Genomic DNA, 18,532 nt, shown 5'->3' on the forward strand with positions numbered 1-18,532 from the left:
TTGCTGATTTTCACCTAGGCCTGTTCCTATATCTGAGTAGTCACTCTTGCCCATCCCCTTTTTTTTTTTTTCACTTGTTTTTAAAGGAGCTTTGTTTGGTCTTGACCCTGTGATGGCTGGGTTTTCTTGTGGAATTGGAACAGAGGGCACTTCTTCCTTTTGTTTACTCTTTTCTATTCTTACTAGTTTTGAGAAAGCTTTCTTCTATCTAAGTGTAAACACAACAATTGCCTACAGAGCTTAAGACATGCAGACTTAGGTGCATATGCCAGACATTTATTCAGTTTGATAATATTTCTGCAAATATGAAAGAAACTGTAGAAGCAGATTCGCTTCGTTGCTACTTTGTTTGATTGCAGTTGTCTTCCTTCTGTGACTAGTCCTAACTGTTGGGCCAGGTAGCAATTATGTTGAAGCTGTGAAAAGGAAGTCATCCATCACAGCTCTGCTTTGTGTTGAATTGTTCCACGTAATTGGTGCTCTGTAGATCGTTGCTGCTAGGTAAGATTGAGAGAAATGTGGGTAAATTATAGTTAGTGAACTGTTGGGGAATAAATCAAGATTTAGAGCTGAAAAGCAGTTTTTTCATCTGTTTCTGTTTTGTCCATGTTTTGATTGTGAGTGAATGTTCATCTGGATCATCGCATGTAAGAAAGGATAAGACTTTCATGCATGTGTATTTGAGGTACTCACACAGACAATAGGTTTTAACGTCACAGTTTATTAAATCTCTGTGTAGAGACTTTGAAACCGTTAGCAGTTAGTTATGAAAAGAACCCCACAATAAATATACATGTGTATAACAAATATCATGCTTGTGGAAACAAACCAAGTTTATAACAACCTAAGACCTGTTTAAATAAAGCCAATTTTTATTTTGAATGATACAGTCATCTTATTTCTTAGGCTCTTTTTTTGTCACTGGTAACCTTTTTGTCCCAGATTCAGAGCATCACCGATGAATCTCGAGGTTCTGTCAGAAGAAAAAGCTGCTCTAGTCCACAGTCCATTGGCCAAGATGTACAGGCACTGCTGAATAATGATTATGAAAAGGAGGAGGTAGCTAGAAGTAGTACTCTGTAGGTTTTTCCATTGCAACGCTTGAAGTGCCACTGTTGGAAACCAGACTAGAAATGAACAAGTTCCTTTCATTGCCCTTAAAGCAGTCCTTCATAAAGTTTTAGTACTCTCTTAATTGTACATTTTTTCTCTAGATGATGTTTGTGACAGTAATGACCCCTCTATTTTGTCACAATTAATTTCCATAAAAGAAATATTTGTTATCTGAGACTACCAGTTTCTTCTCATAAAAATATTAATAGTGGGTGTTAGATAAATATTTCATGCTTTCAGAGCATTGTTTTTTCTTTATAGTTGCTGTACTGAAGTGCTGAATTTTCTAAGACTGTATAGATGTATTAGGATTAAGTAGAAAAGACTTCTTTGCATATTGATATGCAACTGTTACTCCAGAAGTGTCATAACTACTTTTCTGAAGAGAGAGTTTGAAATTAAATGGACTGCTGTAATTAATGCTTTTAGTGTGCACTTGAAATGTTGCTTATCTCCGAAGATTCATTGCCTAGTTTGTAGAAGTGGTGTATTCCTTTGTTTCCCTTCTTGAAATGTGAGAAGAATGTTTTATTCTAATTATGTGTAATTAATTTGGCTTCAAAGTAGCACTGACAAAAGCGTGCCTTTTTGATATATGCGATTTTATGAACATGTGCTGTAGGTCCAGATTTTTTCTTGGGCCAGTCTCTAGCTTCTATTAAAGCACAGTTGAACTCAGCTCACAGTTGTTAGCTTCAGTACGTTGGTGACTGCTCTGCAGCATGAAACTGCATGAATTTGTTAACTTTTTCTATTATAAGAATTGCTGCTGTATTCACAGTAATTTCTGATTGGTAGAGTTGACTCATCATTTAGTCTAATGGGAGACACAAAGACCCTCAAACAAATAGGTGTTTATATGTGAACCACAGAATTGAACTCTAGGATTTGGGAATCCTCAAGGTTAGACTAGGAACTAGAGAAATAATTTAGGAAAAACTTAGGAGCTTTTAGACTGTTAAAAACAGCTGAAATTACAATCCATGAACCACTGGGGGAATCAGTATTTAGAGATGGAAGGCAGTTCTCTTATTTGCCTTAATTTTATTCATGTTGTCGTGACTGAATGAAATCAATTCTCCTGAGTTGTCATGTGTATGAAGGGAACAAAGTGAATACTTGAAGCTCTTGAATAGAATAGGGGACACAGTTCATGATTTGACAAGTCGCTGTGGAGAGTTCAAAACTATTAAAGCTTCAAAAATAAGCAAAATAAAATCTTCAGCCAACAAAAACACCACAAAACCAATCATTGCTCCCCTAATGCCAATTCATTCAAATTGCAATAGTCTAAGGTATGCACTTGTTCTGTTTTTGATGGAAACTACAGTGTTTATACCAGTGTCAGAGCAAGTTAAAAATAACTGATAGTGCATTGTCCTTCAAGCTGTTCACTGGCAGAAGCCCTTGATATTAAATGACTAACCTCAAACTGGATTCAAACTATTCAGTGTTTTACAAAAATCATATCCCAGCCTGGAAGTAATCCTGCATATATAAATAACTAGACTTCTACAAGCAATTTCCTTTCATGCCAGAGTCAAAACACTGATGTTTGTCTCATATTTTTTCTCAAAATAAGGTATTCTTTTTTCTTCTTTTGCTACACTGCAGTGAAATTGCATTTCAAGGAATTAATAACCTGTAACCTACAACTTTATTTTTTTTCCTGTGTGTGGCCAGGCTCAGTTGATCCATGACAGAAACACAGCCTCACGCTCAGCTCCGGCTGTCAAAGCAAGTGTGGCTGCTGCCATGCCAGAAAAAGTGCAAATGACCTGGACTAAAGAGAAGTTTGTAGCTGAAAAACATAAAAACAAAGACACAAATGTGTCAGGTTTTAAAGATATTTTCAACATGAAGCCGTAAGTACACACGTGGTGACTGAAGTTTGTATTTTTTTGGGGGGGATGGGGAGGGTGTTCTTGTTTGCTCTCTGTAGGTGTGTTTTTGTTGCCCTTGTGTAGTCTATTTTCAAGAGATAGATTCTGGTTTATTTATTTAAAATTGAGTGAATATATGATCTTTCCATGAACTTGGCTTAAATGCCATCCTTGTGAGATGGGCTGGGTGGAGTAACAGTGTTTGTAATGAATAATTAATACGCACCTAAAATATTTACTAGAATGTTATGAATGAAGGTCAAATATGTCAGGCTTTTAAGATTTTCAGCTTCTTGATTGAAGTGTTTTGTTTCCTTCCTCAAAATACCTAATTATTGCGTATTATTTGCCTTAATTTTTTTTTGTACTTCTTTGCAAGCACAAAGAAGCAGATATGAATTTTTCAAAATATCAAGTTTATATTGTTATTTTTTCTTGAAAAAGACATTAGGTCTTCCTGTATATTAAGTGTATAGCCACAAGTTTTATACTGCTTTATATGTATGTTTTGATATATTCAATCTTTGCTGGTGAATGTCTTTTTCAAACAGAAGAGTCTTACTCAATACGAGCTACTTCCTGTGTCAGGCCTGATATAGCAGGCATACATTACTAAAGAAAGGACATCAGCTTATTCACTTCCTTCTTTTTTTGTGATTTAAGTTGCACACGTGCATCTTTTCTGAGTCCTGGAAGAAAGGAGTTCTAGGCATAGTCTAGTCAGTTTTCTACACATACTTAAAGTGAAACTGTGAATGGCATAGGGAATTTAATGTCTAAAGGAAGCATCTTAAATTGAGGACTTATAGGTGGATTTAACTACTTCTAGATGTACTTAAGATTCCGAGTTGCTTTGTGGATTTGTTCCATGCTCATTGCGAAGAGTTTACCTTTTGTAAATTCCAGACACCTTGCAAAATGAAGCCATCATCTTCTAGAATACCTTTGTTTTGTTTTGTTCTGGGCTCCATTATTCTCTCATTCTTAGTTTTTTTGTTGTTGTGTGTTTAGTTTTTTTAAAATAGGATCCTGTAAAGATTTCCTCTGATTCCTTTAGAATTGTACAGAGTGTAGACTTCAGCTATTCTTATTTAGAAACTACTACATATCATTGGGAGTATAAATTACAGTTTGAACTTGGTGTGCTTGTACAATTATTAATATTGGTGAATTAAAATGTACTTGATACTATAAAAATAACTTCTTATGCATTTGCTTCCTTTCCATATAGAGAATGGGGAAATCTGTAAGTCTCTAAATTTCCTTTCATTTAAGCAATTTAGGCTTTGTTCCCTGGCTCTTGTGGTGTTGTGCTTTGTCTGCATGTTCCTAAGCCATGATTTGCAGTTTGTGTATTGATTTGTATGTTGTTTTCTATGCTGTGCTTTAGCATTTATCACCGAAGAACAGTTTGCATCATGACCTGTTAATGGCTTGTTTGTTTTTTTTTGTAAATATTATCAGTTTTCTTTTCAAGGTAAGTTACAGAGGAATTCCGTTAGTTTCTGTAAGAATGCAAGACTTGAGTGTTCTTCTCCACCAGGGTAGTATTTAGTTTTCTAATTAAGTACCCCTAAAAACTTAATATATACTTAGTCTGGAAAAAATATCCCCTCTTGTAACAAATTCCATCTGTATGGTCCAGGTAGTTGTATCAGAAAGAGCTTTAACTTTCCACTGAATGCCAATTCTGGCTTTTCTGCTCTCTGTGTATGGATATACATTGGGTGTGACACAAGCAGGTGAAAATTAAAGAATTGAATCATAGTATCAAAGAATCTTTTATGTTGGGAAAAAAACTTTCAAGATATCAAGTTCAGTTGTCAGCCTGACCTATTGAGTCCCATTAGTGCTGCTTTCAAATACTTCCAGGGATGAGGAATCCACCACTTCCCTGGGCAATGCATTCTAGTGCTTGACCACACTCACCATGAGAAAGTTTTTCCTAAAATCCAATCTAAATGTCCCACGGTGCAATTTGAGAGTTTCTCGCACTCTGTCACTGTCACCAGAGGAAGGAGACTGACACCTTCCTTTCAGATAATTGTAGAGACTGCTGACATCTACCCTCAGCCTCCTTTCCTCTAAACCTAGCAATCCCAGTTTCCACAGCCAGCCCTCAGAAGTCATGTTTTCTAGTCCTTTCACCAGCTACGATAGTCTTTTCTGCACGTGCTTGAGTAAATTAATATCCAGGAGAATAAAGTTGTCAGCTGTCAAAACACTTCACTAAAATGTTCACATCCAACAATAGTCACATCCTTCTCCTCACCTTCTAGGCAGATCATCTTGTTGGAGGAGACTGGTTTAGTCAGGCAGGACTTACCTTTCATAAACCCATGCATCTGATACACAAGCACTTGTGACTGCGTGTCTTCCAGTTGCTTATAGAATCTGTCTTCTTCACCTTCCACCTAGTTGGGTGACCTGCAGTAGACTCTCATCATAATACCAAATACACCTTGTTGACAAGCCCATAACCAAAGATGCACTTCTCTGACAGGTGGAATTCATCAGTGCCCAGTAAACCAGGTTTCTTAAAGAGAACTGTGGTCTAAAAAGCCAAACCCCTGGCTGTAACATCAGTCCTGCAACCATCGCTGATCTGCCAGATTCAAAGAGCCCTTTCAAAGCCTTTTCCTTTGGCTGGTAGGATCAAAGAGAAGACTGTGTGCTCAAAGAGCATTTTGCAGTTGCTCAGAGGGCTTCTACAGCCCTTCATGACATGACTGGGATGCTCCTGACAGTAATTGTTGCCCATGTGAAAAAGCATCAGTGGATGGTTGTCTGTGGGCTGTTCAAAGCTTGGTAATCTCCTGGTAATGTTCCTAACCTGAGTCCCTGACCTCTTTTGAGGTTAAATCAGGTTGGCAAATGGGTGCTTCTACTTGCCACAAAAGAGATACCCCTATGACTACCACCCATAATACTTTTATTGTTTGCACTGTTCAGTGCAGAACAGACCAAGTGGCTCAGTTGACACTGGAGTCTGAAGGACACCATGGGTCCTTCCTCTGCAGTCTTTAGAGCAGTGAAGTAGTTCTGCAAGGGCATCTCATGCAGCAGGGAAGGTCTCATCCTCCTTCCTACAGGTCTTTACCATAACAAGCTTACATTTTTCTGTTTTGAGTGTTGTTCCTTTCAGTGTATTTTTAAGGGGAGTTTCTGGTTGTAAGTCTGATGCAGACTGTGCCTGGAAACACGTAACTCATTCTCAGGTTCCCTGATTTCTGAACTTTTCACATCCTGTGGATGCTCAGCTGCTGCAGGAGATTACTGTCTGAGCATCCTTCTTGCAAGCAGATCTGCAACCTGTGCCTACAAGAGAAGTATCTAGTTGTTTCCTGCACTTCCCCTTCAGCCATTGTGTCTGGGTAGAGGCACTGAACAGTGCCAGTGTAGGTGGTATAGACACTCCAGCTAGAACTGTAGCCTTAATGATTGCATACCATTCTGTCTTCAGAACAAAGGAGGATTGCCTTTATCAGTGCACGTGATTGCTGCACTTTTGGACATCACGTCCCTTTTTGTACTTGGGGAGAACCAGCTTAAGACTGCTCTGCTTTTTTTTTTTCCAGAAGTCAGTGTTAGCTTCTTTTTGTGTATTTGCCAGTTTGAGCTGCTTAAGAAAACTAGGAGGCTTACACTGTGTTCCATATATGACTTCAGTTCAACCAGTGCTTGAAAGCTAAGTGAGCCTCAGTTCACACTGTACACAGTGAACAATTCGACCATTTATTTCAGCACTGAAATTGTGTCCTCTCCACCACACGTTTACGCTCTCCCCATTTCCCCTGCATTTTATCTGTATTTTAAGAGAATTTCAGGACTGATACATCTCTTCAGTTAAATACTTTTGTCTCTCTCCTCGTAGTTCTTATCAAGATGCTGTTCTGCCTTTGAAAAGCTGACCTTCAAGTATTGTTTTGTTCTATATGTGTTCTATATACAGTTTGTTCTTGTTTGGGACGTATGGCCCCATGACAGGAAATACCCCAGGGCAGACTGATAAACTTAGCTTTGGAAATGTTACTGTATTTTTTAAGGAGAACTGGAATTGATGGGATTGGTCTCCATTGACCACTAAGTTTTCAGTCTTCCATTTTTCATCTTTTTTCCTCTTTATTTGCACCTGCAACACTAAGGATAAATACACACTTCAAGATGTGCTGTATGAAGGGAATGTATGAAGGGAACAGCTGTTAACAGGAAAATGGGGCTTAACTATAGAATAGTAGCATCAGTAATTTCTATTGTTTTCCTCATCTGAAACAATGCTGGAGTGTTTCTGCTACATTTTTGACTGCTGTTACTGGAATTCAGAAAACCTTATGGACTCGGTCAGGCAACTCAGAAGATGTCTCATGTCCTGCTGCTACAACCTGCCAGTCCACTCTCTCTCCTAAGATAGTCTGTGAGCACTGCAGAGTGAGCAGGGTTATGCTTTAACTAGTAGTCTTGCAGTAAAAGTGCTAAGGAAATTGCATGGGATGTAGTGATGCATCTTATGTCAGCCTGTCAGTTCTTCTCTCTTGAGATCTGCTGTCACCACGTGTTTCCAAAGTTCCCTTTTGAAGCAAGTGCTTCAATTGTAAAGGATCTGCTTTAGGACAGTGGATCTCTTTGATAACTGGGTATTTCTTTGCACTGGTTCATGTGACTCATTTCCAGTTGTGGCTAGTTTTGCTACGTAAATAACAGCATGACTTCCTCAGGAACTCAACTAGGAAACTTCTTTTCTTCTGAAGAGAAAATAAGTCATAGAAGGCAGATGCTAAAATAAAGAAATCCCTGAAGTTTAAGCAGTTTCTCCCTTTTACACAGATTTACAACCAAGATTGTGCTTGTGGACACAGGAAAGGAATCATTCTTTTCTGCTGTCCCCTTACTGATAATGACAGGAGGGGCTCAATTCCACTTCATTGTTTACTGCCGCCTTCTTAAGATGTGCCGAGAAACAGAATTTTTTCCTGATAAGTTTTTTGTTTCTGAGTGTTCTTTTGCAAGCCTTGCAGTAATCCTCTTAAGGGAACATGAAGTCTGATACAGTACACAACAACCTAATGTAATCTTTCACAGAATCACAGAATTGCAGGAGTTGGAAGGGACCTCAAGAGATCAAGTCCAACCCCCAGCTAAAACAAGTTCTCTACAATAGAGTTCCAGTGTATTTCTGTGGCTCTTTGGATGTTTTGAGTTTTTGTAGCTCCTTCAACATTGGAAATCTCTTGCAAAAACCCAGTTACATTTTTATGAAATTCAATAAGCAGGATTCTCAGCGTATGACTAAAATTAATTTCAGCTGAAATCTGTCTTTGTGAAACGTAGCTGGCCGTTGGAAGAGTTGTGCATTTTGGCAATCCACTTAACATTTAATGTTGATATGCAGTCACTTCTATTTTGAAGTAAAAAGATCTTTCAAACCCAGGTATCTCACTTTCTCACGTTCACTTGGAATATGTATGAGTACCAATGTCTATGGAAGTAGATTATTAAATGCATTTTAGATTAAATTTATAAATTCAGATACATAAAATACACTTGAATTTATTAACTCAGATTTGTGAGTATTGTGTCAGACCTAAAAATATTTGTCTGCTAGGAATCAGTCAAATGTCAGAAGAATGCACACTGCTGTGAAGCTCAATGGAGTGGTGCTTAATAAATCACAACATGCTCAGCTAGTTCTCCTGAATATGCCTGGACCTCCTAAAAACAGAAAAGGAGATGAAAACTGTATCCTTTGCTGTATTGCTTGTGTACTTCTTGGAACTTGATTCTACTGTTCTTTAGTTTGGATTTCATTAAAAAAAAAAAAAAGTGCTAGCATTATCAACACTTGGAATTATCAACCACAGGGTTTTTGTCAACTGCATTGAAAAGAAATTCCTCAATTTTTAACTTGTCCTTTCAATTACTTTTTTTCTTTTCTGTAGGTAAGTAGGGTAGAATAACATGTTTTTCCATGGAAATCCCCTAAATTAATCCTCACTTCCACCTGAATAAACAGGCAGAAGTGCCCTGGCATAAAGGGACAGTAAAGGGGAAGCTCCCTGATGAATGTGCTTTTTAATTGTACCTCAGAGTTCTTGAGTCACTGGTAGCTGTTTTGCTTCTGTTCTGTGATCCTTTGACTTAACAATACTTCAGACATGGAGTTTTTGGAAGTTCTAACAGAAGGTCTGGACAGAGTTCTCCTAGTCCGAGGCAGTGGACGTGAAGTGATCACCATTTATTCTTAACCTTGTTGTTTTCCTTTCCTTTCCTTTTTTTTTTTTTTTTTAAATTTTCTTTTGAATGAAGGGAACAAAATGTATAAAGTCTATCTGATGTAATTGGAGCAGCTTCATTTAAGAGCTCTGGCACATGGGAAAAATGAAAATTGAGGTGTGGTTGTTTTCCTACTAAAATGTTATATTTAAAAGTATATTTTAAAGACCTATGAGAACACTTCTGTAGTGGATTAGTAAATCCTGACTGGATTAGGATATGTATAGTATATTATGGTGTGTTAATCTGTGCTGCAACAACAAATCGTAATGCTGTGTTATTTTTAAACATACAGAAATATAAGGAACTTTTGTTTTCTTAATCTTTGTTCTGCTTCTAAATAAAAGGGAAATGTTTGCTTCCTCACTTACTAAGATGCTGCTATGTTGCTTCTGATGGGGTTAGTCCCTGGTTCAGGAAATTTCATTTAGAAATGTATAAACGTGCTCAAATTTACATGTTGTTGCATACTGTAAAGTGTTTCCTTGAAGTTTATGATTTGCCACGTCTGTTTTAAATAACATTCTCTGTTTAAAATACTTCAGGCAAGGAATTTAAAGGCTCCAGGTGGGAGTAATAGTAAGCTGCAAACGTTTCTTTCACATGAACTACTTGCAGTTTAAGGAATACTGCACAATTACAAGCGAAGTCATAGGAATCCCGTGATGCAGTATTGCCACCTGCTGGAGATAAAATTATAGCAGCTGGTAAACAATAGACCAATGAAGTGTAATCTCATTTTTAAATGTGTGTATTTCGATGTGTTGCATGCATGTGCTGCTATGAAAATAAAGTTTTTCTGAAAAAAAAATCTTGGATGTGTTATTTGTACTCGGTAAATAGTTTTTTTAGTACTGAATTCCTCTGTGGAAAAAATTGCACCTGTTGACATTCATTGCTGCTTGCTGAACGTTTATGGAGACCAAGCATTAGATGTGAGAGTAATGAGGTGCTGGGTGGTGTGTTTCAGCAGTGCTAGCAATGATGAGAAAGGTAGGCTGTGTACCACATAGCTGTGTACTGCTGTCACACCACAAAATGAGCAGTGGCTCCATCAGCTCATCTCTGTGTGTCAGTCCATTACCACCAGGAAGCTGTGTATGGAACTGAATATCAGCTTCTGTGCACTGGAAGCAAAGGTGGCAATGTTGGAATATTGCAAAGTTTGCACAGTTGGTCACACAGGAACAGAAAGAACACCGTATTCAAATAACTTCCCCAGCAACCTATGTAATAGTAACAAACATATTAGATGAAGTTCATTTGTTGTTTTGGGTTTTTTCTTCCGTTTTTCTCTCTTCTCTTGCTGCATCTTTGGGCATGGAGATATCACAGGAAATACTATTTTATCATCCTACTCAAGGAAACTGATCAAAACTACTTAACCAGTAACAGTAATAGAAAATAAAAAATGATATGAAGTGTTGTTAGAGGTAAAAAATAATATAGATTCACATCTCAAATTCTAGATAGTTCCAAAATGAAGTAATACTGCTTTTAAAAGTAAACATTCAAGATAAAAACATGCAGCTTTGCTTATTTGGAAGAGTGACGAATACATAAATTGCTTACAGTGAAATGAATGTTCCAGTAGAAAGCAACCAGAACACAGTAGTAAGTACTTTGTTTGGTGGGCTGACCACAGCAGTCTAAATAGATGCGTGGCTGTAATAACAGCTGAGCAGGAACCAGAGTCTCTGACTGTATTTGGGCAGTTTGTGGATTAAGTACACACTGGAAGTGGGACAGTGGAAAATGGAAATTATTTCACTTCTGTAAAGAATTTAGTTTATTCATGCAGAAGTTCTTAACAACATTTGGACTGGGACCGGGTGACTTACATGCTTTTGGGTTTTGTTTGTTACAGTACATGATAAAGAAAATTAGGAGATTGCATCCATTTGTAATTGTATTTGCTGATATATCTCTAATTTGAGTGTCATTTTATTCCTTCTTCATCTATTAGTTACATGATTATATGACAACATTACTGTTTTCATAGAACAGCTTGGGTCGGAAGGGACTCTAATCTAGTTCCAACTTGCTACTGTGGGCAGGTTTAGTGGTTGCCAATCTCTCAGTCATGCACTAGATTAGATTCCCCAGAGCCCCATGGAAGCAGGCATCAAACAACTCCAAGGGTGGAGCACTGACAAACGTTTTGGAGCAACCTTTTCCCGCACCTCACTGCCTGAGTGAAAAATGTCCAACTAACATCTAATCTGTTCAAAGCAAACTGATGTAATTGAACCGACTTGTCTTGTTCAGACTTGGCTGTGTTGTAGGAGTTATCTGTTTTAAAACAAGTCAGTTAATTGGCTGAATCATAGAATGGCCTGGGTTGAAAAGGACTACAATGATCATCTATTTCCAACCCCCTGCTATGTGCAGGGTCACCAACCAGCAGACCAGGCTGCCCAGAGCCACATCCAGCCTGGCCTTGAATGCCTGCAGGGATGGGGCATCCACAGCCTCCTTGGGCAACCTGTGAACAGTGCCTCACCACCCTCTGGCTGAAAAACTTCCTCATATCCAACCTAAACCTCCCCTGTCTCAGTTTAAAACCATTCCCCCTTGTCCTATCACTATCCACCCTCATAAACAGCCGCTCCCCCTCCTGTTTATACACTCCCTCCAAGCACTGGAAGGCCACAATCAGGTCTCCCCGCAGCCTTCTCTTCTCCAAGCTGAACAAGCCCAGTTCCCTCAGCCTTTCCTCACAGGAGAGCTGCTCCAGCCCTCTGACCATCTCAGTGCCCTCCTCTGGACCCGCTCCAAGAGCTCCACGTCCTTCCTGTGCTGGGGGCCCCAGGCCTGGACGCAGTGCTGCAGATGGGGCCTCACAAGAGCCGAGTAGAGGGGGACAGTAACCTCCTTCTCCCTGCTGCCACCCTTCTTTTAATTAAGACCAGAATACCATTGGCCTTCTGGGCTGCAAGAGCACACTGCTAGTTCATGTCCACCTCATCCATAGGGACCCCCAAGCCCTTCTCTGCAGGGCTGCTCTCAAGGAGATCTTCCCCCAGTCTGTATAAATACCTGGGTTTGCCCCGACCCAAGTGCAGCACCCTGCACTTGGCCTTATTGAACCTCATCAGGTTCACATGGGCCCACTTCTCCAGCCTGTCCAGGTCCCTCTGGATGCCTTCCCTTCCCTCCAGTGTATCGACTGCAAACTTGCTGAGGTGACTCAATGCCATCATCTGTCATTGATGAAGATGTTGAAGAGCACCGGTCCCAAGACTGACCTTTGGGGTTGGTATACATATACATAATGTATACATTCTGGAAAAAAATGTATAGTGCATCTGTGTACTGAAATTAAGTGTAAGTTCCTGTATTACAGGCACATTGCTTTTGGAAGTATTCTGTATTGTAGCTGTGGAACAAATTTTGATAGCATAATAGAAATCCACACCTTAGCCCTAAAAAAAAACCCTAACCCTAAGTCTACCCCTAATCTTAACACTAAACCTAACCCTAAAACAAACCTTAACCATAACTCTAAACCAAACATAAGCCCTAAACCTAATCCAAAACCTAATCCAAACCTTAACTCTTAAGACTAAACCTAACACTAACCTCTAACCATAAACCTATAGTCAACCTTTACTCTCACTGTAACCTACAGCAGAGTTTAACCCTTACCCTATTTTGAAACCTAATGCAAACCTCAACACAAAAACTGAGCCTAACACTTACCAAACACCAACCCTAAAACTAATCCTAAACCTTACTGAAACCATAACCCTGACGTATATTCTAACATTAATTTTGTCACTGACCATAATGCTAGCCCTGGCCATCACCCTAGAATTAAATCTAGGCCCAACCCTAAGCCTCCATATTCTGACTCTAATGCTAACATCAAGCCTCTTCCTAACCCTGATTGCCCTGGTTTCAGCTAGGACAGTTATTTTCTTGATATCATGTGGTCCGATGCTATGTTTTGGCTTTAGGAGAAAAACAACGATGTTAACACACTGATGTTGTAGTTGTTGCTGAGCAGTGCTGCACAGTGCCAAGAATGTTTCAGTTTTCTCAGCTTCTCCTGTTGTCCTGCCAGCAAGGGGGCTGGGGGGGCACAAGGACCTGGTAAGGGACACAAGCAGGACAGCTGACCTAAACTGACCTGTGTGTGTGTGTGTAATTAATTACTGTTATTTCTCTCTTCCTGTTCTTAGTATTTAGTATTTATCTCAGTCTATGAGTTCTCCTAGTTTTCTAGTTTTCTCCTCCATCCAAATGGGAGTGAAGGGAATGAGCAAAAAGTTGTGTGATGTTCAGCTGCTTGGCAGCTTAAACCACTTCACTGATTCACACCCTAACACTAACTTTAACCGTTATTCCAACCCAAATACCAAAGGCTAATCCTAAACCAAACCCTAAGCCAAATCCAAAGCAGTGCTGGCAAGGGGGAAGGGATTGATTTGCTGGTTGGAAATCAAGTCTGCTGGGGGAAATCCCGGGATGTAAATTGAGCACCATGTTGTATGCAGTTGCCCAAATAACAGAACAATGGGGGCTGATGTGAGAGTGCAGGGATACCTCAAAATTGCCAAAGGAATTGTCTGCAATTTTAGAAATGGGGAGGGATATCAGCAGAGTTGAGAAAGGAGAACACTGAATTGGACTGCTTCCCAGTTCTCTGGCAGGTGATGGTGGCTGCTTGACTTCAGCCTTATCTGGACTCTCCCCCCTTGTCCGAGTTGTTGAAGAGCAGTAATGCAGGCCTAATTCTGAAGTGGCAGACTTGTGCTGAGGAAAGCTGGCAATCTCACACAGTTGTCACGGGGTGGAAGAAGGACGTGGGAAAAGAAAATAAACTTAGTTCTGAATAAAGGTGGGGTGTTAGGCCAGAAATGAAAATAACGCTGAAGGAAAGTGGGGTGTATAAACTCCTCCACAGTCAGAAGCAAGAAGGAGCAGAAGCCTTCCCTCAAAGAATTGTGCCTGCAAAGCATTGGGCCTGCGTGACTGAGAAAGAACTCATCAGCACATGAATGATAATAGCGTTTATACATATATATATTCCAATTAGTTCTTAGGGACAGATGGTGACTTTTAAGAAAGAAAGTATATATTTATATTTATAGTTATATTTGTATTTATATTTATATGGGAGGAAAAAGTTCAACGTTAACACATCTAGGTTGTAAGAAACAGCAACTCAGATAGAAAAGAGTTAAGATTATCAACGGAAGCAGAACAAAATGTTGTGTACCAAATTGCCAAAGCTAATTTCTGACTCTGGGAAATGTACTGTGACTCTGTGAGAAATGCACTTCAACCACTTGCTCTGCAATTATAAATTGTCGTGAGAAATATTCTGGGTTTCAGTGTTTTAAGAGGATGACCTTGGCACCGAGTCTTTTAGTTCAAATATTAATCCCAACCCCCATAAGAATAGGGAGGCTGTAATGTGTGCCCTTGCAGTCTTTAATGTAGGAATTTCCCATGTGCCATAATATCCAATTTCTGTTGTGGCACAGGGTGGAATTTCTGAAGTTACAGCAGATTCGGAAGACAACACTCCCACTATTTATGCAGCACACTTTGATGAACAGATCAGACAGTTTCACTCCCTAAAGATGTGAAGGAACTTTTTCTAATGAAAAAAACAAAAGAAGGAGAGGGGCAGGAAAGAGTGGGTTGTGGAAGCAGTAGCAGTAGTGCAGCTACGTATTGGCTAACTGAGCAGAATTTAAAAAAGCAGAACAATATGCTGAAGAGATAAAGGAAAGCTTTATAATCCATATGGCAAATGGATTATATGGGACTATTTAAATAATCTGAGAGGTATTCTAATAGGAGAGGAGCAATTGTTTAAGGAGCAAGCCAAAAGGACTCAGTGTCAGCTAGTGAGCAAAATACTGTGTGAAGTCTGTTGTCTTGGTTCCCAAATCAAATTTCTCCGGATGACTCCTAAAGTGATAACAATTATGATTATGACAATTAGGTGTTGTCATGGTTTCATGATTTTTGTTACTGGTATTCAAACTGGCCCATAAACTGTTGACATTTATCCAAATTCTTCTGCGAGCTGGAAAGGGCCTACACAGGAAATTCAGTTCCTGGATATAAAGATGTGGCAAAATGGGCATCACAAATGTGATCAACAAAGTTGCTGCTATGCCTCTGCTCACTAGCAAGAAAGAGGAACAATCTTTTCTGGGTGTAGTGGGCTTTTGGGAAATGCATCTTCCAAACTACAGCCCCCTTTATCAGGTGACAGAGAAGAAAAATTTTAAGTGGGGCCCTGAGCAGCAGCAGGCTTTTGAGCAGATTAAACAGGAGATAGCCTGTGCCGTGGCCCTGGGGCCTGTATGGACGGGACAGGATGTAAAGAACATCCTCTACACTGATGCTGGAGAGAAAGGTCCCACTTGGAGTTTGTGGCAAAGAGCCTCAGGAGAGACCCGAGATTCTGGATTTGGGCCTACAGGGGGTCAGAAGAGGGCTACACTGCAACTGAAAAGGAGATCTTAGCCGCGTATGAGGGGGTTCGGGCTGCTTCTGAAGTGGTCGGTACTGAAACACAGCTCCTTCTGGCACCTCGACTGCCAGTGCTGAACTGGATGTTTAAAGGAAAGGTTCCCCCCACCCATCATGCTACTGATGCCACTTGGAGTAAGTGGGTTGCATTGATTACGCAACGAGCACGGATGGGGAAGCTCAGCCATCCAGGAATCCTAGAGGTCATCATGGACTGGCCTGAAGGCAAAAAGTTTGGAACATCACCAGCAGAAGAAGTATCACGAGCTAAAGAGGCCCCAGCATACAATGAACTACCAGGAAATGAAAAGACATATGCCCTGTTCACTGATGGATCCTGTCGTATTGTGGGGAAGCATCGCAGATGGAAATCTGCTGTGTGGAGCCCCACACAACGAGCTGCAGAGGCCACTGAAGGGAAAGGAGAATCAAGCCAATTTGCAGAGGTAAAGGCTGTCCAACTGGCCTTGGATGTTGCTGGATAAGAGAGGTGGCCAATGCTTTATCTTCACACTGACTCACGGATGGTGGCGAATGCTCTGTGGGGGTGGTTACAGCAGTGGGAACAGAAGAACTGGCAAAGAAGGGGTAAACCTATTTGGGCTGCTGAGCTGTGGAAAGACATTGCTGCCCGAATAAAGGATATGGTTGTGAAGGGGCGCCGTGTAGATGCTCATGTGCCCAAGAGTCAGGCTACTGAAGAACAAAATAACCATCATGTAGATTGAGCTACCAAAATTGAGGTGGCTCAAATAGACTTGGACTGGAAACAGAAGGGTGAATAATTTCTGGTTTGGTGGGCCCATGAGACCTTGGGCCATCAAGGAAGGGATGCAACATATAAGTGGGCTAGAGACCGAGGGGTGGACTTAACTATGGATGCTATTGCACAGGTAATTCATGACTGTGACACATGTGCCATAATCAAACAAGCCAAGAGGATGAAAGCTCTCTGGGAGGAAGGGTGGTGGCAAAAATATAAATGTGGGGAGGTGTGGCAGGTTGATGATATCACCTTGCCATGAAACCGCAATGGTAAGCGTTATCTGCTCACCATGGTGGAAGCAACTACTGGGTTTATTGCCACCAATACTCCGTTCCATGTTGTTGCTGTGTGACAGAGGGCAGCAGAAGGGCAGACTGACAAAATGATGTCTGACACAGAAGTGCAGATGAAGCAAAGGAGTAGAATTGAATTTCCCCACGCTGAAAAATTGGCACCTGTTGACTTTCACTCACTGAATGTTTATGGGAACCAGCAGTGGATGTGAACACAGTGGAGTGGTGGGTGGTGTGTTTCAGCAGTGGCGACAGCAGCAGTGCAGCATACAGCCTGTTGTTCATTGCTGGCAAAAATGCATATCTAATGGTGGCGACTGTGTTGAAAAATAGCGTTTTGTAGCTGTGATTATACTCAATCAAACAATGTTATTGTACTCGTTATCCCTTGTAGTTCTGTGGAAACATGAGAGACATGACTTTTGGAGCAACCTTTGTGTTTGCAGCCTAGGACAATTCCTAGTCACTCAGTGTGGCCCAAACAATCCAAAAGGCTGGACACTGACATGTTAAGGTAATGGTTACAGTCAAAGGTTACAATCTTAGGATTTGGGTTACTGTGAGTGTTAGGATTAGGGTTATAATTATGGCTTGTGTTAAGGTTAGCATTAGGGTTACTCGTTAATTCTAGTTTATGGCTAGGTTTATTATTGTTTTAAGGGTTATGTTTATTATTATTAGGGTTATGCTTAGAGTTAGATGTTAGAGCTTGTGGGTTAGAGTCACATGTTAAGTTTCAGTAGGGTTAGAGTTATCATTAGGGTAAGGACTTAGAGTCAGGGTTCCATTTAGGGAGAGGTTAAGGATTAGGGTGAGGGTTAGATTTAGTATCTGTCTTACGGTTACGTTTAGGATTAGGTTTTAAGATTAGGCTTGGGGTATTGGGTTAGCTTTAGGGTTTACCTTTGGTTTAAATTTAGGATTAGGTTTTAGTTTTAAAATGGGTTTGGACTACCTCTATGGTTCATGTTAGAGATTTGCATTAGAAATAGAGATGGAGTTACAATTAGCTTTAGGATTGTTAGGTATTACTATTAGGGATTTTCTTTAAAGTTAGATTTATCATTAGGTTTAGGGCTAGTTTTAAACATTCTGGTTAGAGCTTAACATTAGAGCTACAACCAGGTTTAAGGGTTTTTAATTTGGTTTTAGTATTAGAGTTATGTTTATCATTTTTGGGTTAGGCTGACACAAACTTTTGGGATTAGAATTATAATTAGGATTACGTTTAGAGTTAAAGTTTTGGTTTAGTGTTATGGTTTTGTACAGGATTAGTGTTCCATTTAGGATTCCTGTCAGAGATAGGAATCATCATTAATGTGAAATTTACACTTATGTTTTGAGTTTAGAATTAGACTTCAGGGTTAGAATTACAGATTAGGGTTAATGTTTAAGTGTAGGGTTAGGATTACTGTTAGGGTTAGGTTTATATTTAGGGGTTAGAGTTATGTATAAGATTTGGGTTACAGTTCAGATTGGGGTTTGGCTTAGGGATTGGGGATAGCATTAAGGTTACACTAAGATTTATAGGTTAGAATCCTGGTTTTAGTTAGGGCAGAGTTGATCTTTTCTTCACAGTGTCTGGTATGATGCTATGTTTTGGCCTTTTGAAGAAGAATATTTTAGTTACTTTTCAGTGAATTACTTTTCAGTCTACTTGCAGCAACATAAAAAAGTAGTATTACAGAAATTCGGCCAAGTGATCTCTTGTG

At 39.9% G+C, this 18,532-nt stretch overlaps 1 protein-coding gene across 2 annotated transcripts in view; it reads left to right on the plus strand.

Annotated features, from left to right (window-relative positions):
- Positions 1–10,077, plus strand: part of SLC12A7 (solute carrier family 12 member 7) — a 66,876-nt gene extending 56,799 nt beyond the window's left edge. The window contains exons 22-25 of one of the 2 annotated variants that reach the window (XM_031608321.2): positions 943–1,059; positions 2,797–2,978; positions 8,599–8,732; positions 9,147–10,077. In XM_031608321.2, the coding sequence (XP_031464181.1) occupies positions 943–1,059; positions 2,797–2,978; positions 8,599–8,732; positions 9,147–9,238 (525 nt within the window). In that variant the 3' untranslated portion in view covers positions 9,239–10,077. The remainder of the gene's footprint in view (positions 1–942; positions 1,060–2,796; positions 2,979–8,598; positions 8,733–9,146) is intronic. The other variant, XM_031608322.2, reaches the window with a different exon arrangement.
- The last annotated feature ends 8,455 nt before the right edge of the window (positions 10,078–18,532 follow it).

Source organism: Phasianus colchicus, chromosome 3, assembly GCF_987193195.1.
Source record: "Phasianus colchicus chromosome 3, bPhaCol1.hap1.1, whole genome shotgun sequence".
Classification (NCBI taxonomy): domain Eukaryota; kingdom Metazoa; phylum Chordata; class Aves; order Galliformes; family Phasianidae; genus Phasianus; species Phasianus colchicus.